This window comes from Anopheles merus, chromosome 2L (assembly GCF_017562075.2).
Source record: "Anopheles merus strain MAF chromosome 2L, AmerM5.1, whole genome shotgun sequence".
In the NCBI taxonomy this organism is placed as follows: domain Eukaryota; kingdom Metazoa; phylum Arthropoda; class Insecta; order Diptera; family Culicidae; genus Anopheles; species Anopheles merus.
The window spans coordinates 52,767,586-52,792,577 of NC_054083.1; the positions used below are offsets into that span (position 1 = coordinate 52,767,586).

Sequence of the window (24,992 nt, forward strand, 5' to 3'; positions counted from 1 at the left end):
TCGGTTTTAGAGATCTCGTGACCGCCGGGCGGGCAAAGAAAAACACACGCAACCAGGTGAGTTAATTCAAAGTCAAACGAAATTTAAGATCTGTGCTTTAATGTGAGCTTTTTTACTATCGGAGGTTGACCTGCACGATGCTCTAGACCTGTGGCATATTTCGGACGAGTTGGGGTGTATGTTTAAGTTTAATTAAATTAAAACGAACTGTCCAGTTTTATGCTTGCCCGGTGGGGTTCAAACCCCAGGGATAGGGTACAACAAGTAAAGGATGCTACTGTTTTATGGTTATTTTGGTCCGAGAAGGGACAGGGTTATCGCGAGTACCTGCAAAACCAGTGTAATGTTCAGAAAATAACTTCTTGCAACGGGACATAAACCTAAGAAAGCATCCAATTAATTCAGTTGCTTTGGTTCAGCCAGGGATTGAGGCTGAGGATCGTGGCAATGAATGGAAAACATGGCTGTGCTGTGTAAGTCAAGCTGGAACATATTTCTGCCCACTCATTTACCAGAAACCCATTATTAACCGATATCTATTAAATTTAGAACGACATTATCCATCCTCCTGAAGGCATAGCACTGAACGTTGAAGCTTTCCCCTCCCTCGAGGTCGGCTGTGGGCTTCAAAGTTCCAACCTCAACGAACGAATAATCAAATTTCATATCTCATACTTAACTGCACCCACTCTGCGGTGGTGCCTGCGCCTTTCATATCCTATCGGTTGAATGATGAATTTCTCTCCGCAACTGCACACTAACTCCGCACGTGCAAGACCTTCGAAGGCAGCCTGGCTACAGCACCATATCCATGTCAGCAAACTGGCAGCACATGAATGGGGAGTAATTAAATTCAAGACTTGTGGTTGTTTCCACGTCTCGTTGAGACGTCCGCTGCTCGTTGCACTGGGAAGCAAACACACAGTGCACACAATGTGTTGTCTGTCGTCATGCCTACGGTGTTGCTTCCAGCCAAATGCCCACGTGCTTTTACGCTAGAATCTTGCTTGCTTTTGTGTGTTTTAAGAGCTACAGTGCGCAGACATAGAAGGCCGTGACTTCTCAACTCTCACCAGCAGCGTTCTCTTTTTGGTCATTCGTCTGACTGTCTGTTCGTCTGTTTAATGACCAAGCGGGAGTGCGTTTGGAGATAAAAGTGTTCTTATTGCGAAAGAAAAAAGTGCGAATTGGAACGCTCCCGTGAAAGTGTGCACTTCGTGTGTGAATCCCCCCGAACGGCAACACAACACGATACTCCACTCAGCCCAAAATGATGATGGATTCGAAGCATTCAATCCGGAAATGAAACAACATCAATGCAGTGTCGGGAAGTTATTCAGAACTTGGTTTCGCCACTAACGTTTCACCGCCATCCTCTCATCATCATCATCATCATCATCATCATCATCATCGGGTGAGTTTATCGATTCCAAGAACTAGCTACTCATGAAACTTTCCTCCTTCCAATTGGTTTCGCCGAGATCTCTGTAATGGGAAAAGTTGGGATGCAAAAAAACGCATCCTCCAATACGAACTCGGGGCGGGTCTTGCTAGCCCAAGACCTAGTGACGGTACCAGTCTCAACGGGGACGGAACCCCTAATGGGAGGAGGAAAGTTTGCTATAAAGTGCTAATTTCAAGGTGGCTTTAGCATTAGCAACATCACGCTGGAACACGCTCCGTGGTCCGTGTTCTTCAAAGTTTGCTGCTAGTTTGCTTGCACAGATTTCCCAACTTTTCCCGACGAAGTCAGCGAGCAAGCGAGCGAGCCAACCGAAGTAGAAAGTTGTCCGAGAATGTTGACCATCGCTTGCGTTGCGTTTTTGTGGGAAAATTACGACCGATAAAACTCCCATAACTTGATCATATTTCCCGCACACACCCGCTGGGCTGCAGTTTGCTGACCATTCGTCCTGTATGTCTATGTGTGTGTGCTGCTGCTTTTTATGTGAGTAATTCTTTTCTTCGCCCTTTTTTCAGCTTTACCACACTCTCATACAATATTGCCATCACACGTGCGGAAGAAGTAAGGCGGTTGCAACCAACAACGGTCCTGCTCGCAAATGCTTTCACGGACGAGTGACCACAAGCATGGCTCGGTGGGTGGTGGGCTTTGGCCCAAACCAAGAAGCATACCAGGGAGTCCAAAAGCTGCGGAAACATATTAGCAAGAATCGTTCGCTCGTGAGTAATATTTCTTTGCTATTTACTTTACTATCAAAGGCGTTTTTTGCTTTCGCCATACGAGCACACAGAAAGACTGTGAAAGTTTATTCTAAGGTTTTACCTTCATTTATGCGCAATTTGTATTGTTTGATGTTTGATTTGATGGACTGAAGGAGCGAAACAATTGTATTGGCATTAACAACAGCTATAGAACAATCTTCCTTTTTTAACAAAGCTATTATTCTATAAAGAACTCCTTTATTTGATATTGTCAAGCACATTAGTATATTAATCTATTTTCGTCTTCCAATGTTCAATTTCTTCAGTAAAAATCATGTCGCTTGGAAGGGAAAAAGAGAAGACCCGATTTCATTTACTACTTTGCTGTTGTTCAATTGCCCTCCTCCAATCGTCCGTACACCCATTGTGCACAACTAATTAACAAAGCCGTGTTTATTGGAAAGTATTAATTAGTATTGTTTTCTTCGAAATTCAATGCAACGCCTTTTCCACGCCTCCCTTTTTACTCCCTTATCCACCGCCTTATCCGGCTCTATTGTGTGGGATTTCCTTTTACTCCCATGCCGAACAAACAGCACAAGGATTCCGTAGAAAAGACAGCTCTGACCAGAACGGCAGCAGCTACAATAACACCTTGCAGTGTATTCCCACCGGAACTGACTGGGTCTCGAGAGATGGAGGATGCTGTTGCCGATTGCCACCAAGTCTGCTGCTTTGTTTACCACATTCCAACACCACACACACAGAGAAGGTGCGCGGGTGTTTTTCGCCCAGCCAAGACGCCCGCAAGCGCTAAAGTTAATGATATTGTTGTGCTTCGCAATTGAACGAATTATAACTTTTAATGAATTCATTCAATAGCTTCTTGCGCGAGGATGAGAAGCAAGCCTTATTGACGTCTAACGAACGGCCAGGTTCTGCACATGGCGAGGAATATTGAGCTTCCAATGAAAATTGCTGAATGATGGTGCAGGACATTCGCGGAAAATAATGTTGCTCTAAATGGCGGAATCATCTTTGTTTTTCTAATTAAACGCTCCACAAGGCTTGGTAATAAGTCTCCTTGGGAAGGTGGTGCATTTCGTTTTCCTTCGCACGCCTCAGTTCGCACAATTGCCATCCTGTTGAGTTTTGAAGAAGTGGACACAGCAAAATGGAAAGGAAGTCTCAAAACAAACCCCATTCCACTTGTAGTCTTCCGGGTGGGGGAGTTCTCTTTCTCTCTTTCTTTGGGCCTGCTCCAAAGCGGCCGTCTTCGTGCTGAATATTTAATCGCGAAAGTCTCAACGAACCGTGCCCTCGGGCACGGACATTTGCCGGCACAACTTTCAGCTCCCGTAGCGGTTCCGGGTGTTTGGCTGACTGACAAATGGTCAATGGTCAGTGTCAGGCTGCCCTCTTGGTCGATTTTTCCACAACCGCCACAACCCGGGGTTGTAAATAATTCAATTCACTTTCGACGGACGGTACGCGAAAGTATCGCAAGACGTTTCTCTGCTTCCAATGCTCCAAAGACACGTTCCAATTCGCATAGAAGCGCGCGCGTGTGTGTGTGTTTGTGCACAACGGGAAGAAAACAATCGATTTTCCTACCAGCCAACCAGCCGGAACGAAGAAGAAAGATTGCAAAACACCTTCTATACGTCATAGCCGACACGAAACACGGCCGGCAAAACAAATTAAGCGCAGCAGCTTCGCAAGGAACATCGTAAGAAAGTTTTACTGGTTGTAAATCTTGCCTGTGCCGCACACCGATTCTTCGACAGGCAGCATATGGGAGATGTGCTGGTCTGTGCGTGTGTGTCTCAAAGGGGAAAAAAGGGAATCCTTGAAAAAAGAGGCCTTCGGTGAAAGATTTCGCAGCCATAAACAGCGAACCAAAACCGCCTGCCGTGGTACACTTTTTCCTTCTGGAACTTTTCAGACTCGAGCCGGTTGTGGGCCTTTGGGTGGCAACTCTTTGTGATGTACGGTTTTTACGGCGAGGAGAACGGGGCCTCTTTTTGGGCATTGTTTTGAAGTTAACAACGCGTTCGTTTACGCTCGTGGCTGAATTTTTGATGACGCAAAATTGAATTCGAGCTAAGCGATGGCGCGGGACACGGGACGCGCGGACAGAAGCAGCACTGCTTTAGTGGGATTTAAATTTTAAAACCAAAACAAATCGTCTGATAAGGGCGGGCAGTAATTGGAAAACATTCTACCCAGAGAACAACAGAACGTGAACCGTGCCACAAAACGGTAAGCCCCAGTGGCGAGTTTGGCAGAGTTTTGGTCTACCGGGCTTTTGAGGGAAGCAATGGGGGAATTCCATTTCCGTTTAAACCACTAGCCAGCGCTGTTCTGTTTGTATTTTATCGCGCACAGGACGCTTTGCTTAAGTGGAAACGATCTTCCAAAAAAAACGGGGGAAGAAGGGAAGCACACACAATGCACACACACACACACACACACAGTAAAGCAATTCTGGTGACTCTGACAGTTGATAACAAACAGCCAAATAAACATCACTCCACGCTGTTGTGGGGAAATGCTATTAAATGATAAACAGATATCGGAATGCTGCTGTCTGATTCGAATTCAAAGCCACGGCGCTAGTTGAATGGCCTTGAATTTAATTTGGTTTTGATAATTACTGCCAGAATAATGCGATACAAAACACCGCACACCGGGGAGCTGGGGGGGAGGGGGAGGAATGGTTGGTATGTAAATTAGACGTGTGCGAAATGATTTCACATGAAAACCACAAATGACAACCATGAGAGTGAGCATTAGACGGGGTTTTGGGTTTGGGATGTTATTTAACGTGAGAACTATACCACGTGGGAGCCATATAGGGAGGATGTGTTTGTGGTTCGGGGTTAGATATCTTCCGCATAAGTGCCCGAAATAAAGTTGAGCAGTAATTTGGCTAATTAATCCATTTTGTTATTGAACTGTGAACAGCTTCCACAGTAATTAAAACAAATTAAAGGTCAATACTGTACAAAGCCGTGTGCTTCCTGAATCATCACGAGATTTCCACAGTTCAAGCAGGCCACCATTTTGTTGCTAAAATTTATGAATTTATATTTTCGCAGAAGCAATGAAGATTTAGGAACAGTTCTAAGAAAGGTGTTAGACTAAGGCCTAGATATTGATTTGTCCCGCTGTCCTGATAGGGCTGAGATAACTTCTGATGTATATCCAACACCGATGAAGTCGTCCCATAATTCACCTTCGTCTTGGGTCAAAGGTCAGCAACGACAATAGCATAGAAGCTGAGTTGCGCGCAAGGATGCTGGCTGCCAACCGGTCATTCTACAGCCTGCAAAATTAGTTCACCTCAAAGAACCTGTCGCAACGGGCGAAGCTGGGACTGTATAGTACCTATATAGGGATATAGCACTGACCCAGCCCGTAAAGTCTTTTTCGTAAAGGCCGTCCACAAGGACAGAGGAGGTGTGGTAGGCCCAAATTGAGGTGGCAAGATGGTGTGGAGACGTCCGCCATTAAGGCCGGGATAACGGAGGCAGACGAAGGCTCGAGACCGTGAGCGGTTTCGGACACTCCTGAGGCAGGCCAAGACCGCATAGCGGCTGTAGCGCCGGATAAGTAAGTAAGTAAGTATATCCAACATCAGTTAAAGATCTGGAATGGATTTAGTATCTGTTCCTGGATAAATAGAGGTTTGTTATCGGTTCCCGGAACATGATACGTTTTGAGCCAGCTCCAGTTTCAATACGGATTCCCTCTTTCTAATACCCTCGCAGTGTTTGGCTACATTGCAGTTGTGTTTCGATTATTCTTCAACACGATGATATCAATTTTGCAGAAAAAATTTTCAAGCCCAATTTTTCTTCTGTAACAAAACAGATATAACTTTATGAAACTCCTCATGGCAATCATAAAGAACGCATGAAGTTCCATTATGCACCATTCACACCCAAATGTACACTCCCAAAGAAACAAACATCATTTTTCTTCCACAGTTCTCGATTCGTTATTCCTAAACCTCCCGTATTCCCTTGCATGTTCGTGTTGCGTTGCCACTTTTTTTGTTTGCCAGTATATATATCCCTGGGAAATAGCCATTCACATGTAACACATGTCCTCACGACCATCCCGTCGCAAAGTCATCCTGTGCGCGATGAAAAAGCGCACTCCCGAGGGCGCAAAGCCACCAACACCACCACCACCAAATGGGCAAAAAGAATTGTGTTTGTGCTGAATAAATGAAGCCACCTCTTCGCCGAACCACTGCCAGTGCCGACCTTAAACCTCCCCACGCAGGGAACTCCGCAAGCAATGTGAAGGTCTGTGCTGTTTTGCGCAATATTCCCTCCGGTGACAAAAGAACGGGCCGCGCCACGTCATAATAATTATATGCCACCCATATTTGCATCAAAACGCGGGGGAAATGTGTCCTTTCAGCTGACATCTAATCGATTGTTGGGAGGGTTTTTTTTTAAGGGTGCTGAACTGCCATGGATCGATCCCCAGTATCGATCCGATCCGAAGGAGTTGCCGCCACAAAACAGCTAACGAGCGGTATCGACAGCAAAACCGTTCCATGCTAACCTCCAATTATCAACAATTTGCTTTAATGTGGCTGACATTCCCGGCTGCTTTTAGCTCGATGCAATGCCTCTACCGTCTCCTTTCCCCCCTTTAACACACACAAACACATACACATCTGTTTTGTTGTTTCGTGTGTTTTGACTGGTTCATCGCGAGTCTTCATCGATTTTTCATTTGGCCTACATTAGTTTTATCGTCGCTCTACGTCACATTTCCCGGCGGCTGATAGCGGCTGAGGGAGAGCACGAGAGCTTTACGCTTCATCTTCCCCAGTACAAAAGGGAGCGTTTGCCGTGAAAACAATCGATCCGCGCTAATGGATGGATTGGCCCAGTATATTGAATCATCCACTTGGCCCGGGGGCTGCCACGAAATCACATCACCTCGGGCTGATCTTTTCACCACAGGGCGCCGAAGGGATCGTACGATTTGTGCCTTCGGAGAGTTCGATAATCGATCAATCCACCACAGCGCCGTATCCTTACGGCTATAGCTTACAACGAAACTCAAGAAACGCAAGCAAAGGAAAATCATTTCCCGTGGCAGCGTAGTAACGGCGGTCCCGAAAAGCCCGAAGCGTCCTTTAGCGGTCCTATTGAAACGGTTAATTAATTTACCCCATGCTACGATATTGCTTCGATGCACCTTTTCCGCTCTTGTATTATCGCACCTTTTCTGTTTCTTGTTGTTATTTTTGTCCACTTCGGGAAAATCCCTCGCTGGTGAACTAATTTCCCTCGTTTTCCCTCCTGTGCGCTACCAACACACCATTAGCGTGTGTACTGTACCAAAAGCTCTCCCAGGAGGGGACTAATCCCACCAAACTCCTTAGAGTAATGAAAGCGGAGAAGCCGGGGCAAACTTGAAACCAACCCGAGAGCTTGGCTCTAATTTGGCCACAATTTTGGCCTTCATCTTAAACCCTTAAAAGAATATCCAGTACCGGTAGTAATTTGCCACGGTCTGCGGTCATTCTCACTGGAATATGGGTTGCAATATCCTTGCCGCTATCGCATTTAACGATCCGAAGCAAATGAAATGAATTTCCCTTTTTGCCGTAGATAAAGAAACTACGCTTTTGGTGCTGTAATTCAGAAGACTTAAAAAGATTGGAATTGATTTGAACTTTTTCCTCCCACTTTGACAACGGGACACACGGGGTACATAAAAAGCAGCGTCACATTCTTACCCTTTGAATGTTGTCTGTCGCAAAAAAGGATGTTTCGGCCAAAAGAACTCCAACGAGGAGGACTGCTCGTGTTGAAGAATACACATGCTCTCGGGGTTTGGTCATGTTCCTGTGACTCGAGTCAGCCCAACCCATCTGTAGCGTCTGCTGTACCATTGTGGAAGAACATTGTTGAAAAGTCGTAACATTATCATAATGTTTGAAAAACCGTTTCATTCCCATTATCATGTCGGTTGGGATGTTCTTCAGTCGTTGCCACTGCCACCGGGGTCCGGGAATGATCTTTGGAGCAAAAGCGTGTGTGTGTCTCCTTTGTAGGGGGGAGGTGGATATAAGTTTGTTCCGTCCCTTCTACACGACGGATGCAGTGACGGTTCCCAATTTACATGCCAAACTTTCCCTCGGTTGCTTCGCAATCGATCGATCGGAACGACTACTTGGTTTGGTCCTTCCCAAAAACGGGGGGAGGAGGAAGAGACACTATAAAAGGATTATGAGTAGGTCTCAGTTCACCATTCACTCCCGGTGGTGAACCATCATCGGAACCGGTGCGAAAGGTCTGCCAAGAAAATGTATGCAAATAAACTACTTTCGTTAAGTACACACAAACACACACACAACCAGAGAACGGATGTGTGTGGGCGAGTGGATTCCGTCCAGAACCGATTTCCACGAACGAGTAAAAATGTATGCTAAACCGGGGAGACACAGTCCCTCGCTCGCTCTTTCTCCAAACCGTAACGCGGAACGGCTGTGCATTGGAACTCACAAATCGATAGCTAAATTATGGAGCATCAGGCAGACATCGGGCAGAACCTTAGCGTAGGATTATAACCACATTCGAACCCGATTTGCATCCGAATACGGGGTTCATCGTGAGCATTCGTCTGTCCGTCCGGAAACTGTGATGCAGCAAATCGGTCGGATAATAGTGTTTGACGTATTTTCAATTGCGATGCGATGGGCCGGGGGATGTTCGGGGAGAATACAAATAATGCCACACACACAAACCGTCTGTTTGCCCACGATGGCGCATATAGATTAAGCTTTTCTATTATAAACCGGTGTGCTTCGGGTTGGATTGCGAAAATAGAGGAATGAAATTATATAAATGCACGCCTCAGAATGGTTCATTTTAATGGCAAGTATTTCACAGCGGGAGCATTTCCATCTAACATCCAATCCAGGTGTGTCTGTGTGTGTGTGTGTGAGAAAGAAAATATGGACATTTGTGGACAAGATATTTAGCATCACACGATCCCCCCCCCCCCCCCCCGCAACTGCACAGCGGGACGTTATAATTAAGGGGAATTGTTTATGCTCGTGAAAGAGAACGATTGTCAGGCTAGTTTGGGTAGAATGGCACTATGCCAAACAGCTTCACGATATGACCTATTGTATGAACGGCGCGCTCTAACAGCAGCGAACAGAAAAGCGAAAACCTCGAATCGATCCATCTGGCCGCGTAGATGCGGCTGCCCGACGTTGATTACATATCGCATGCAGTCAGACCCGTGATACGTGGCATGTGTGACTATGTTCGTGTGTGTGTCATTGTTTAGGGATTTTCAAACAAGTCCCCATGGTTCCCCGGGAAGGGCTCACATGCTGGCCATCCATATCCAAGAACAATACCAAAAACCCTACTATTGTCCAAATGGCGATGACCACATAGTTCCAATTTCGATCGAAACGCACCGAAACGCCGGCCATGCAACCAATCGATATCGAACGACCATAGAAGAGTCGTCGTTGTGGCCAACGTTTGGAGCAACTCGATGCTGTTACCAACGATAAGGAGGAGCTCGAATGTAATCAATGAGCACAGCACTTGTCCAGCACAGAGCGGGAAGGGTTGAGTGTGGTTAACCGATTGTGTAAATAGAACTTTGCCAGAACTTCGTTTAAAACACCAATTAAGCGATTCGGTTGAAGTTTGTCTTCCCCGAATGTAACTAATCCGTTAAGTTTCGTCCTCCCTCCTATCAGATAATTATCTCAGAGTCTTTTGGGAAGCATTCGTTCGATGGGTTAGCAAGCGAAAAGAGCTCCATCGCTTTAAAGGAGCGGACTTTAGTCGGAGGAAAAGAATTTACCGCACGTCCAATTCAGAACCGCTCATTGTAAAGCAATGCTTGCTTGCTTGTGTTTTATCGTAGTTATTTGCCCATATCTCTATTATCTGAACCGTTCCATCCGTACCTTTCTTTGTTGGGAATCCATCACAGCATGCAGCGTTCAACTTCTACCCACACAAAACTCTATGCAAAAGTTCTTATATTCTTTGCCCGTGTGCTTGCATTGCATCGGTATGTACGGTGGCATTCCACCGTGAAGAGCACCGACAATGCACAGATTGCACTGCAAGCTAATGCAATTCCCATTCGTGCTAGCTCCTCTTCTTCTTGCCGTCGCCAAGGAAACCGTATCCAATGTCAACCGAAACTAGCTTTGCGTTCGAATGCCACCAATTTGAAGCATCCCGGCTTCAGAACGAGGGAATGCTTTTGGCCTGTCCCTGTCCTGTCGCGTTGGTATCGCGTCAACGTCCAAGTCAATCCCGTGGCAGTAAATCTCTCCAACTCCAGCAAACTCGACAGCAACGTATATTGCAACACAGTACACAGTAGTTGTCAGTGGTGAGCACCTGCGTGAGACGGGGGAAGAAGAGGAATGCGAACGTACACCTACCTTTCACCGTCGTCGTTGAAAGCGAAATCACCGAGCAGCAGATCCCGGAAGCGGTAGCGCGGGGGCAGCGCCATCCGCGACTGCTGCAAGCTATCCCGGTCCACCACCTCGATGATTGTGTCCTCCATGACGCTGGTGCTGGGCCGGGGCGCATCCGCCCGCGGGATCACATATCCACCCGCGGCCCGCCGCGGCCGGGGGGATCGAATCCGTTGCCACACTTTGTCGGCTATTTTGGTACCGGTGCTGTGATACCCGTGCCTGTCAGAACCGGTCCACCTGACTCACTAACACCGCCAACACACCGCCAAGCTCTACCGAACCGCTCTCTACACCACGCTCTACGCGTTTGCAGTTGGATTAGATTTTTCAACTTTCCTTTGCCTGATTAGAGCGGTACGAGAACAACGGTATCTACACAAGGGTTAACTTCATCGCCTACACTGCCCGAATGTTTTCGAGCGTTCCTCGTGGGGGAGAGAGACAACTTGCAACATCACACGGCTGCTCTACACTGCAATACTTACGCCACACCCAGGGCAGGGGGTGCTCGAAATTCAAATCACTTCACGTCACAGAAGCTTTTTCCGATTGCAACCGCAACGCACACCACTCACCACAACAGGCACCTTCCTCTTGGTGGGTTTTTGGACTTTCGTTTCATGTTGCTGCCCTTTGCTGCTGCGTACACTTGGTAACGCCCTGCCAACTACGATTGATTGAACGCACACTCATCACACCAAGCACCAAGGTGACGTTCTCGATGATGGACGGTCATTATGGCATCACATACACACACGCCGGTCACTGGTCACTGGGGACATTTTCGTAGGTGAAACACACAATCGGGAACACAATCACATGCACCAGGTTTCCAGGTTGATTTTGTCGATGTCGGAAAATGGGAAGATTTTTTTTGATCACTTTACACGTACGATGTTCTGAACTTTTAATATATTACTTCCGGGGAGGTTGTAACCTTCTTTGAGGATTTTTTTGATTTTCGCCAAAGATTTGAAAACTTACACTGCACGTGTAAGTAACAATACTTGTTTTCGAGGTCGTAAGACCATCGAACACCATCACACGCCCGACAGTCTTGCCGGGGTCGGTCCTGGTGTCTTAATGACCTTCACACGCCGGGTTGGTCTTGGTCGCGATCCAGGGTGTTTGTGTGTGCTCAGATCCGGAGATGGATAACTAAAAATAAATCCAAAGAATAAACACATTCAATGCTACTTACAATATCATTCAATTATTCTCTCTTACTCTCGCTCGCACACAATCACACACACGTTCTCTTTGTTCTCTACACTTGGAGCTGCTTGGAGTTGGTCCAAGTTTGTGTGGATTTTTATTTCCACAAAGAAACTCGGCACTTCCCCCAATGCTCGCTTGAAAGTCAAAGGGCCACAGTGTCGATCTCGCATAACATTACGACTCTTGTATTTCTCCTTTTGCTTCTCTTTGCAATCGCCTCAAGAACAAATGTATACCGAAGAAATGAATTCACCTCAAGCTGTGATTTGCCCCCTTCGCATTCGAATGATTTGTTCCCAAAAGATTCTGACCTTTTCCGTGGTGCCTGCAGGCGAACATGAAAACAGACCTGTTAATGTAATTCGATTACGGAATTAATCAAACCGGAATATCGCTCAGTCAGCGTTTGCCCCGAACCAGTGTGGCCATTTGCAAGCTGTAAGATTTTCGGAAACGGAATCCCCCATTGCTGTTACTGGTGGTAATCAGAGAAACAACTGTATTTGGAGTTTGGAGAGAAAGTGGTTACAGTATTATTTTTACTTCAGATCTATAACTCGAGCTTTATCGCCATCTGATTCCGGATGGGTAGTTTGTGGCTGGGGAAATAGCGCCTTCGCCGCGTTAAGTGTATTTATGTGACCTCGGTTACCAATAAACAACTCTAAGTCCCTATTCAATGTCTCGGAACTGAATCTAGACATGAAGTTAGGAGCTTTGGAAAATGCATTTCTTCGAGAAGATCCTTGATTGTGATGGATTACATTGCATGTAATTAATCACTTTGAATGTTCAACCACGCACAGATTCACGCGTGTGACATCAACAAAACACAAAATACTCAATTATTCCCCAGCGTTACATTTCATCATAAATCCTCATTATCAATCGTAACTGACAAGTTGCCATCGTTCACAAACCACATACTAATAACAAGTTCCACTAAACCACAACACAACCAGTGCTACAACATGTGGTTTGCCAATAGTTTTTCACACGCTCCCCTAACACAATCCGGAAGGTACGGAAATTGATTAACAAACAAATATGAATAATCAATGAGGCTTGTGAGCTAAATTTGCCTGCCAGTTTCCACGGTCCCTCTCCGATTGGGGCTATGCAATGGAGCATGTATATCTGCTCCCTGCCCTACCCCACCACGCATAATTGAGCATATCAAGTGTGTCAATTGAATTTTTCGCCATAATTTATTCATACCTCAACATATGCTCCCACGCGCACCGAACGATTTTACAGGCACACGCGTGCTGCTTCCTTTTGGGGCGTGATGCTTCCATTTACGCGTGCTTTCTTTTTCTTTGCGCCAAAAAGAAAAAACACACACATGTATCCATGGTCTCCATGGAGATCTTAGACGGCGGTTGGCGGTGCGTAAATTTTTGCGACGCCTGCTCAGCAAGTGATCTCAGCGCGTACAAAGCGCAAGGGGCGAAATCTGGGGCTGGCTGGGGAGCTGTTCATATGGACGACACCTCACGCGAAGCTACTAGACGTAAGCCAAAAATGGCTCTTTCTTTGCTGGGAGAAGTTTAATATTATCCTGACTGGAGGAACGCTATTTTTATAAGCTTAAAGCGTTCCTCCAATAGAATACAGTACAGCGTTAGCTCTGAGCATACCGTTTGCAAAAGGCGCAAGGCTCTAAGAAACAGCTGGAAGCGAACTGTGACGCAAGCGATAGTGATGACGAATATACGCAAAACTACGTCACCGTACACTGAGTGTAGTATGTAGGACCGTCTAAATCCGGCACCCGCCAACATTCCTGAGCGCATCCGCATGAACGATCAATTATTTTAATACATTCTTTCCGGGCTGAAGTACACTCGTCCCATGTTCCCAGTATTCTGGGCGGCAGAGAGAAAACCCTTCCCATTTTTTTTTTTGTTTACGAAAACAGCTTCATCGATTTTATGGTAATGAACTCCTCAAACTTCGACACCTAAATCAACCTGGACCTGGTGCGCTACCTGGGCAGGTCGCATAATTCAGCTGTAAATACCGTTTTCGCCGGTGCAATCTGAAGTACAAGTGGGGCCCACCTTTCCCCCCCCCCCCCCCCCTCTGGTGAGACATTTCTGCCCGCTCAACGTCATCCATCAAGAGTAAGTTCCTTTAACGTGCAAGAACCACCCAACGGGAAGCTATAGCTGTGTATTAAAGTCCTGGAAGGTATATCAGTCACGTCGCATACCATTGAATTACGAAGCAATTCCCGAAGAAATCTACACCAGACATTGCTGCGCCCAGGACGTGAGGAATTTCTCGTCGGCAAATATTTGATTCTCGGGTGGTTCAACAACCCCGCCAGCAAGGAGTGTGTCAGCTTTCTGCGTGCAGAAGAACAGGTTCTTTCTTTCCCCCCCCCCCTCCCCCTCCCGTGCTGACAAGCGGTTTAATAAGGAACGCAAGTGTTCCTCCGCGTGTTGCGGTTTAACGGTTACCAATGACGACGACGACTGGCTCGCGTTACAAACACCGGCTGCGTATTATGTCACGCGATTCCACCTGGGCCTACTACGCAAACCGGCTTGCCTGCTTGGTGTTTTTAATTATTCACCCAAAGGAGAGCGCCTCACGCCTGCAGCTTCTTTGCATATCTGGATGCTTCAATCCCGATCCCGGATGGGCTCTAATGCCCTTTGCCCGAGTACCCGAGTTCCGGCCGATGCGTGGTTTACCTACCTTAGTATGCATATATTTATCCTGCGAGCTCTTGTGGGAGTTGATTCTGGTCTCTCTCTCTCTGCCGCTTTCAACTCGCACACAGAGCACACCCATATTTGCATAATCGTACCATACAGGCACAACCACCAGCGCCGCCACACAGCAGACATTTAATTGCAAATGACATTCAAATGTTGCCACCTTCTGGTTCTGGTTTACCCTTTGTGTTGAACGTTCTCTTGCGTAGATAATCATTCATTGGAGTTTCTAAAGCATGGCCGGAAGGCCCACGCCTATCCCGCCGCATCTCGGACTAACCATCTAAGCTCCTCCTAAACGAACCTCTTCTCAAAGTAATGCCGTTTTCGGAAAAAGTCTAGACAAATAGCAAAGCACAGCACAGGGAAAAGGCTGGAGAGTTCGATTTGGGAAATTCAAAGACATTTCGCGCCGAGGCCGGCAAAGACTGTTCGTTGTTGGTTCTTAGGGCAGTAGGCAGTACACACGCCGTGTTTCCTGCCTTCAGGGGAGATTGGTTTCAATTAACACAGTACACCGTAGCGCTGGGCGCCTTTTATCTCATCTACAGTGAAATTGAAATGTTTTCTAGGAACTGTTCTTTAGACAATATTTCAACAACAACAAACAAAGGTCACCCCTGAAAAGGGGGTCAACCTGGAACGAGCTTTGTGAGCCAACGACCAGTCACATAAAAGTTTGGCTGCTTATCGCGGCAGCATGAGTAGTTTATTGCAAGGATGCGGTCGTTTCTTTTTTTTTAAATCAGTTAAAAATGAGAAGAGTTTTTATCTATCCTCAAAAAATCCTCCGTTTTCGGGGTTGAAATTGTTGCCACCCAAAGAGCAAATGGGCATTACTTTTGCTCCGTTGGCGTACATATCACACACACACAGGCCATCGGGGTGCTGTACAGTCTTACAGTTTACTGTATCGGAATAAGCACTTTAAGGCACTAAGGTTCGGTGAAAAAAGGGTCCCTTTTTCTAGCAGTTTGCTTTTGGGATGGATCCAACACACTGTGTGTTGCAGGATCTCGAACGAAGAAGAAGCTCCTCCTAGAACAGCAGCAGCTACATTGCCGCATTTACAGCGCAGTGCATGCAGCAGTAGGGGAAAGTGGGGCAAAATGGACCGGTTAAGAATTTTGCTCTGTATCTTATTGGTTAAACCACTTAATAATGATATTTTAACGGCAATTGAATCGATTTTAACGTCTTATTCATGGAAAACAATCGTAAGTTTACGCAATAATAACAAACATATACGTTTAAAATGAATTTAAAAAAATCATCGTCCAAAATCGTGAAAATGTATGGAATGGTCTTGCCTAAGGGGCTAAATGGTCTAACATGAAATGTCACAACAGCTCAAAACTAAAGGGACCAAATGGACCACAACATTGAAATTAAGGCTTTGGTTTAAACTCTTTCTTCTCGGTAGAATTGTGAGAATAGAAATTTAAGTTTAGTATTTAAGTGTTTTATTGAATAATTTAGTCAACTGATGGAATATTGCAACAGTGCACGTGTTGTCAGTATCTTATCGATGTAGTATACATACAGCACAAATGTATGCATGTAAAGCTAGTATATTGTAGCGACCTTAGCGTATACCACAGCCTCATCATGTTGCTCCTGTCAAAACATACCGATCATTTTGCCCCAAGTTAAACATATTTCAAACTTTAGCTTTAAAAACTTTACATTAAATTAAAATAATTACTTTTTTCACGTAAATCGTGAAGAAATGTCATGCACTTGGATACACATTATTTTTTTCTCTCTCTAATTATGTGTTAAATTCTTACGAAAGCTTATTTTTGAGACTTTACGTTACTTTAGATTTACTGATTTATTCAATTATTTTGAAATCTTTGAAGGTTATGAAACGTTTATGGTGGACTTTAAACGTTGTATTTGATGTTTTTCAATTGAGTTATAATAGCAGTCATTATAAACGTGTTAATTTGCCAATAATGCAGGTGACCATTGTGCCCCAGGTTCCCCTACAGCGAAACTTACTTCTCAGGCAAATGTTCCAAATATTCCCGGCCTGTGTTCGGAGCAAAGAACACAGTTGCTTTAGGTGGTACAAGGGTACACCGGCTGTATTATTACTATTCGTAGTAGTAGTCGTAGTAGTGTTGGTAGTAGCAAATGCCGGTGGATAGATCGTTACGTTTCGGGGTGGGGGGAGGGGGGGGGGTGAGAGAAAAAGCGTGTGTTCGCCCTTTTACTTGCTCGCTGCACAAACACGCTTTTGTAACATCCTTTCCCACGCGCGTGGCGTCAGCCGGAAGAACGCCTAAAAGGGCATGGGAGGCGGTGGTGGTGGCTCGTGCCGGCTCGAGTGTGTTCCAAAAATAGTTTGTCCCTACCGAAGGGAAAATTCGTCACGCCGACGATCGAAGGTGTCGTCGTCGTCGTCGTCCTGATCGAAGGCTGAAGCACGTCCGATGAAGCATGAATTTCGATGTCCACTGATTTGAGCTCAGCTGACAAGGGAGGCAAGTGGCCGCAAACGGAACTCGCAACGCTGGCGCTGTAGTTCCCCCCAAAACAGAACTTCATCGGATTGAGCCGGCTGAAGGGCCGACTCATTATATCGGAAAAAGTTGGCTCCGCAAACACACAGGTAAGGCAAAAATCGATGTAGCCGAACGTTCGATGAAAATGTCATCCTTCTGCTCTGTTCGTTGGTGTGTGTGTGTGTGTGTGTGTGTGTGTGTGTGTGTGTGTGTGTGTGTGTGTGTGTGTGTGTGTGTGTTCGCCCCCACACAGCGAAAAAAAGTATAGGCTTGGCGATTAATTATGCCTTCCATCCCTCGTTCCTCCCTCGTACTGCCCTGCCAAGCGGGTGACCTTTTCCCGTTTCCCCGTTTTGGGGAGAAAGTTGCCACCTTTTCGGAGCAATCGAGGAGAAGAAGGCGTTCCAGACGACCACGGTGATGTGATGGTGATGATAATGATAACGATTGACCGAGTTCAACAACGTCGGTTTCTCATCGATTTCTTGTCGAATTTTTTGCCCTCCAGGAACTGTGCTTTACATGGTCGAAGCATTCTTTAAGGAAGAGTGATGCGTCAAGCTTTTTTGGAATCGGAAATCATCGCCGTCTATTTGCGGACGTTTGGAGCGCCGATGGACGCCAAAGCAAAAGATTGATGGACTACTGCCTCTTCTGTGTCTTCTGTGAGCAGGCCTATGAAGTTGTGAACGTAGAAGAGTTGATGCCCGATGACGATCGCACCCGGAGCCGACATACTAATGCTCCGGAAAAACGCAACAGATAATGGCGCAGTTTGTGGGGAAAGTCTGTTTATGAATAATTTCATTTACCCAATAAGCCACAAACCCTTCGCCATATTTCACCACCAAATGCGGGCAGTTTTTGGGTGAAAATTAAGGTCCCACTGGGGAAGTGTAATAAAATTCTGTGCGGAAAGTGCACATAAAAAACGGATGCCCGTATTCATTACACAACAGTAGCGAAATAGGGAACGCAAGCCAAAGAGTGGAAGCAAAATTGGTTCCACCCTTAAGCAAAAAAAGGGGGCTCCTCACTCGAAAATGAGATGAAAATTGCTTCTAATGATGGTGGCCGATGTTTTGCACGTGATGCAAAAAAAAGGATACTACCAGCAAAGGATTAGCCCCAAAAAAGCGCCCTGCTTCTCGATGGATCACGGATCATTTCCGCCATGTGAAGGAGTGACAAAGACAAACCGAACTTTGTGCTGAACTTTGTTTTATGGTGCCGGCATTAAAAGGTTCACTCAAAGGATGTTTTTTTTTTGTTTGATAACTTCTCCCAGGAGACGAAATGTGTGTGTGTGTGTGTTTCGCGTAATTGGTGAAAGAAGCACAATCATCAGACAGAGAACGCCCGACCGCCTCTTGTTACAGCCAGCCACACCGGTGAAGGATAATTAAAACTGAACTCTCTGACCTCTACGTCCTTACGATCCCAAGACAGGAGGGTCATTTCGCGGAGGCGATAGCGAAAAAAAAAAGGTTAATTGATAAACTGCATCATTGAATTGGATTTGTTTTAAAAAGTTGTGCTTTTTGGGACCCTGTTTTGTTTGCGTCAGCATAGAATTAGTCTAAAAAAGGGTTCATGATGACATCATCCTTTCTTTCTTTTTTGTTTGTTATTGCGCAAACTGCTCTTTGCGCAATTAAAACAATACAGATGGCCGCGGTGCCGCGGTGTTTAATGTTGTAAAACAGATCCGCTGGTTTCGCTTCAAACTCTCCGTTGCCGCGAATGCGAATGTCCGAACTGTGTCCGTAACTGCCCAGGCAACCAATAGCCGAGCTAATAAAATCATGGCAACCAAAGTCAGCGGCACCATGAGAGCATGGTGCTAACTAGATCGTAAACTTTGTAGCTTTAACACACACAGACACACATACAGCGAGCAAAACAGGGGTGTTATGGGGGGGTCTCTCACACTCACTCCAAATGCCAGATGTTCGGCAAGACAAGAACCACATGAAATTCGAGAAATTAACTTACACCACCGGGCCCAAATCTCCGACACCATCTCGGGACACACAAGTTCTGTAGGTGGGGCTTAACTATCTCACTTTTTCACCTCAAAATACTACCACCACAAGACAGCTATGGAGCGCCACAGTACAGTACAGTACTAACAATCTGATCAGATGCGCTCTGTTGACCAAGGGATGACAGTTCGATCTGTCCCATGACACCTGTACGGTGTTTGTTTGTTTGTGCTCTTTGTAGCTTAATCAACGCCATACTAGGCGTTAGAACAAACATGCACACCGACACACATCGACGATTTATACCATTAGATCATAGGATAGATTGTTTGTACGTGCGTTGTTTATCATTCTAGAGCACTGGGGCATTGGTCGTTATCTATCGTTTCCTTTTTTTCTATATCCCTCTCTCTCTTTCCGTCTAAAAACACGTGCCAGCCATCTGTCTTGTCAGCCGTTTGATCGATCCGGGAAAAAGGCTTCGCATACATGTTTTCATTGCTTTCCTTTCATCTGTACACGTAATGTGCACGTCTCTGTGTGTGTTTGTGTGTCTTTATGTCAGCTGTCGCTTTTGTTTGTTTTTCACTGCACTTGACTCGTTCGCTCAGGTTCAGGTGCAGGTGACACATTTCCTCACTTTTTTTTTGTTGGTAAATTTGTGCAACTTATTCCATTCATTAGCACACAACGCCAGTGGGGAGAATCGTTAGAACATTGAACCTGTCTGTTAGCACACCAATTTCGTCCGTTTCTATGGCCGGATATATCGGAATTGTAAGAATTGTAACATGCTGAATCAAATTTATCATCGTTCGAAACATAAAAGTAATAAAAAAATACGATCAAACTTGTCCATTTTCCCTTTCAACTCAGAACAACACACACACACACGCGCACACGTCACATACAGAAAGGCAGATACCGGGCCCAATTTGATGAAGCACGTTTTGTACAATCTCTTGTCGCAACACACATTCGAGTAGGTGAGGAGTAGGCAGCCGCTGCTGCTACAAAACAACACATTTGGGAGAAAGGAAAACAACACTTTTCGTTTAAAGTACAAAAGTGTACGGAGAAGAAGAAAAAAAGAAGAGGAAAAGCAGTGCCGCCGCCGGCAGGATAGTGTCGTGACAATTGCCCCCGGCCACTGCCCTTCCCGTTTTTGCTGCGAAGCCTTATCGCTTGGCTACACTTGATATCCTCGCTTGCTGGGATGACTACGGACACTTCACTGCACTCGCAGCATCTTCTCGCAGTATGTGTGTGTGTTTGTGTGTGCCGTAGTGTATTAGTGTATGTGTCAGGAGGATCACCTCCCTGACCCTGGTGGACGGAAAGTGGCGCACGTGTTGCGAGTGTGCGACTTGTGTGTTGCAACCGGTCGGTCAAGTGCTCGTGACCGGTTTGTGCAAGTGGTAGCTTGCAATTATCATTAGAAAAATGGGTACGCGGCGAAGGGCTAGTAAGTAGCGAATGTAGTGGTCCTGTTGCAGGTGCCAAACACCCCCAATCGGCCATAACCATGCCGACCACAGTGTCTAATCACCACCAACACTTGCTGGATTAGAATGTTCTAACACCCTTATTAAAATCATCACACAGATGTATGAGCTGCATCACTACACTTTAAACACGACTCTGATTCATTCCATCTCAAATTATTACATCACGATCGTACACCAACCCACCGATTATTGATCACACCTTTACACACCTGCAAGAGCAGCCAGCACAACGGCGGCAATTTCGACTCACGCGGCATGCACGCACCACCTTTAGCGGACGAGCAAGCACGCACGAAGCAAAATCCTCCAATCCGTTCTGGTCCGAGCAAAACAACACACTCGCGACGAGATTGCCGGAGAAAAACGATTTTCCGGCCAGATGTTCGAGACAGCGTACGTTTCGTAATGCTCCGTGTCAGCCGAATCAGCCGTCGGTATGGTCGCGACTGAGTATGGAACTGTAGTTGATGCTCCTGCTCTTCGAGCGAGCAAGCTTCCTTCCGAGCAAGCTCCATGCGGTTACAGTGCTGGACGAGAGTCGGCACACTACACTCTTGGCAGATGATTGATAGCCAAAAAATCACATTTATTTTTAGGTTGTTTAAAATATGTTACTAAATTATTATAATCACACGGTTAATATATTGGTCTGTTTCAATGTTATTTTTTCCTTTTGATAAAAAATAATAGTTTCTACGGATAAATTAATGTGACTTCAAAGTTTATTTCCATCCAGCAATGAATTTCGTCCATAGTTTACCGAGGACCGTACGAGGATCCGACATGGAGAGTAGATTTCCCGCCTATTGCAGCCGAAAAGGGGGAAATTCTCCGAAATAAAAAGCTCTCCGCTTCTCCTTATCAAGCTTTTCCCATCTGCTGCTGCTCTCAGTAAGCTCCGACAATTTTCCCCTTGTTAGAATCCGCTCAAAGAACGTTTGGTCCCTTTCGTGCCGTTGTTCTGGCGTACTTTTACAAGATTTTGTTTTACTTTGCTTCTGTTACTTTAGAGAGCTTTCGTTTTAAGGGGAGAATTTCAACTGTTACTTTCCAAAGCTTGCATTGAGGTTTAATTTTCTTGTATGATCCATGATATGTGTTATGCTTTGTATGATGGTGTATTGTGCTTTTAGCGTAAACAAAATGTGTAGAAATGAGTCAAATGGATACCTATTTTATTACCTTTCATCATGCAAATTGCACACTTTTACTTTCACCAGACGCCGAAGTGCCATATGTGTAACGGCATAATAGTTTAAATATTCAACAAGTTCTTACACCGCAAACAGCTATTTTAGCAAGCAGAGTTTATTTTAGTATCGCCATATGCTGCCCAGCTATATACTGTTTATTGTGGAGTCTTGTTTGCCTTAACATGACATGCAATCCAAATACGGACCCTGAGCTTGAAACAGCTAACGGTGTCAGCCCAATGTTTGTATTGGTTTGATACATAGATTTTTTTTTTTCATAATCAATGCGCTTAATCCTTTTTTATCCTTAATCAAACTTTTTCCTTCTATTTTTCCTATACTTTAAAGTCGATTATTCTCAGTCATTGTTATCAAGTTTAAATGTATCGAAATCCTACAATTATTGCTAATTGAAAGCGTTAAAGTGAGATATTTCTTATAGAAAGCATTGCAAAAGAAATATGTAATCATAACGAGCTAGTTACTGCACTGGTGCATATTAATTTAAGCCAGTGCAAACCCACAAAAACCGGAAAATAAAGATTGTTTCAAGGTGCTTTTCAGCAACCGTTTCCCGATCGATATGCGCCTAAATGTATGCAATCCTCTCAACAAGGTGTGAATTGTTAGCGCGCTGCGGCTTCCCTCAATTTGTCGCCTGGGTGGCGACGATTTGACAGGTCGAGGAGAAGAAAAAAAAACATGCAACACATCAAAACAAACACGACACGGCCGGAACGACACGAAGGCAATCGCCGTTTCTACTCCCCAAAAGTATCGTTTCGCATTCAATATAATACAAAATGCAGCCGGTAGACGAGAAAGAGGACTACATTCAACAGCGATTGAACAAAGTGCTGGAATCACGCATCGAAACAGACCGCGAAACGCTGGACGCACTGTCGGATCTGTCCACCTTCTTCAAGGAAAACACTCTTCAATCGCGTCGTAACTTGAGATCGCAAATCGAGAAGAGAAGTCTGGAAATCAATCAGGTAAGGTGTTCCGTGCATTTGATGCGTTTCCTGTTCTAATACAGTGTTATTTTGCTTTTTTTAGAACTTTTTAAGCGCCTTCAAGGAAGTGAAGGAAGCGCTGGACGGTATCTGCGATGACATCAACTCGATGAGCCAATCGGTCGAGAGCATGAAGTCGCAGCTGCGTAACACCGAAGCCCAAACGAAGGACCTCATCCAGCAGGCAAACACCTTGCAGGAAGAAAATGCAAAGCTGCAGATCCAGCAAAAGATTGCGAGTGGGTTTCTGTCCCGTTTTCAGCTGTCCGTCGCCGAACACCAGATGCTGTACGGAGCGAAACGGGATGCACCGATTACGGCCGAGTTTTTTCAGGTGCTGGATCGAGTTCAGCGCATTCATACCGACTGTCGGACATTGATGCAGAGTGGATATCAAACGGTAGCGCTGGATATAATGGAGGAGATGACGTTGCACCAGGAAGCGGCACTGGAACGATTGTACCGATGGACACAGTCCCACTGTCGCAATGTGGAGTCCAACGAGATGGGTGTACTGATCGTGGAAGCGATGGCAAGATTGCAGGAGCGACCAGTGCTATTCAAATATGTCATTGATGAGTACTCCACCGCGCGTCGTTCGGTGGTTGTGCGAAGTTTCATCGATGCCCTCACAATAGGCGGCCAGGGAGGAAATCCACGCCCGATCGAGATGCTTGCGCACGACCCGAAGCGCTACATTGGCGATATGTTTGCGTACATCCATCAAATATTGCCTCCGGAAAAGGAAAGCCTGCAAATGTTGGTGCGGAACTGTGACAAGGAGGACATTTCCGAGCAGATTCAATCGGCCATGATAAACTTGTCCGATGGGGTGTGCCATCCGCTGCGTGTGCGCGTGGAGACGATCCTGAACGCGGAGAAGGACACCATCATTCTGTACTCCATCTTCAATCTGATCAAGTTCTACCAGAACATGATAAATGGCATCGTGAAAGGTGGTCAGCTGGAGCAGTGCATGGCCGATATGCAGCTGTTCTCCGAGACGACGTACCTCAACAGTCTTACATTCCAGGTGAAGCAGCTGCTTCAAGGTCCGAACGAAAATCGCTTGGGACTGGAGCCCCCGCAGACGGATCTGGTCCCATCGCCTAGCGTCGGGCGACTTTTGAATCTGCTGAAGGAGATCCTTTCCGTTGCCAGCATGGTTGCCGGTAGTCAGACGGACATTGTGAAGATTGTCGGCTGTGTCATTGATCCGCTGCTGCAGTCGGTACAAGAGTCGGCCTCCCATCTGCCCACAACGGACATGGCTGTGTATCTGCTGAACTCGCTGTATCAGATAGAAAGTGTCATTTCGATCTACGAGTACATGGAGGAGCGGCTGGAACGGCTGCGTGCTCAGTCGGACGCTCAGATCGATACGCTGACCTCGGAGCAGGCCTCATCACTGGTGGCGAATCTAATCTGGGCCCCATTTACACCGTGCTCCAGGGGAATGCTTCACAGATCGATCAAAGACATCTGCAGACCTTTGTTGTAAGCTAGCGAAACGTTCACTATACTATAGAGCGGTTGTTAACATTCTACTTCTACTCCTCACAGGTTAAATTGGAACAATTTCTCCAAACTCCTGAAATACTGCTAGTCCCGCAGGTGAATCTGCTGCTCAGCAGCGGACATCGAGCAACGGTGCAGAAGCGATCGTTCAACGTAATCATTGCAATCTATCGTCAAATTTACGAGCGCATCAACGATCCCAAAAATGGGTACACGAATCCGGAAACCATTCTTTCCAAAACGCCGGAACAAGTAGCAGAGCTTCTTTGCGGGTAAGTGTACTCTCCCCGGGAGGTAGGGGAGGATGGATGGTCAAACGATTTAATGTTTTAAAATAAATAATTGATAGTTAATAGGTAATGTTTATATTTTAACGAAAGAAACTGAGCATTTAAATTATTTGACGAAAGCAGCAAGATGTATATAGAAACCACCTGTCGGGCAGAATGTGTGTTGAAAGTTGTTTTCCATCTAAAACTTTCAAATGATAGCATGATAAGGGCTTCGTGTTATTACGGTAGTTCCTGAAAAACATTTATTTTCCCCTGAAAGTTCCCTTTTTAGGCTGGAATAAAGAAAACAAAATCCCCAACCGCAATTCTGTCAAAACTGAACGAATCTGCCACATCTATATGAACCTTGCCAAGAC

The 24,992-nt window shown here is 45.7% G+C and overlaps 2 protein-coding genes across 3 annotated transcripts in view; one reads left to right on the top strand and one right to left on the bottom strand.

The window, feature by feature from the left end:
• Positions 1-20,913, bottom strand: part of LOC121592539 (potassium channel subfamily T member 2) — a 152,514-nt gene extending 131,601 nt beyond the window's left edge. Inside the window, exons 1-2 of one of the 2 annotated variants that reach the window (XM_041914088.1) lie at positions 20,826-20,913; positions 10,628-11,827 (exon numbers count right to left, since the gene is read on the bottom strand). In XM_041914088.1, coding sequence (XP_041770022.1) covers positions 10,628-10,755 — 128 coding nt within the window. In that variant the 5' untranslated portion in view covers positions 10,756-11,827; positions 20,826-20,913. Of the gene's footprint in view, positions 1-10,627; positions 11,828-20,799 lie in introns of both variants that reach the window. The other variant, XM_041914089.1, reaches the window with a different exon arrangement.
• On the top strand, positions 1,051-24,682 carry LOC121592544 (conserved oligomeric Golgi complex subunit 6-like). The gene is given in 6 exon segments (XM_041914102.1): positions 1,051-1,414; positions 1,981-2,184; positions 22,440-22,804; positions 22,869-24,243; positions 24,246-24,322; positions 24,389-24,682. Coding segments are annotated over 4 exon segments (1,875 nt in total). The 5' UTR covers positions 1,051-1,414; positions 1,981-2,184; positions 22,440-22,612; the 3' UTR covers positions 24,620-24,682.
• Positions 24,683-24,992: the final 310 nt, after the last annotated feature.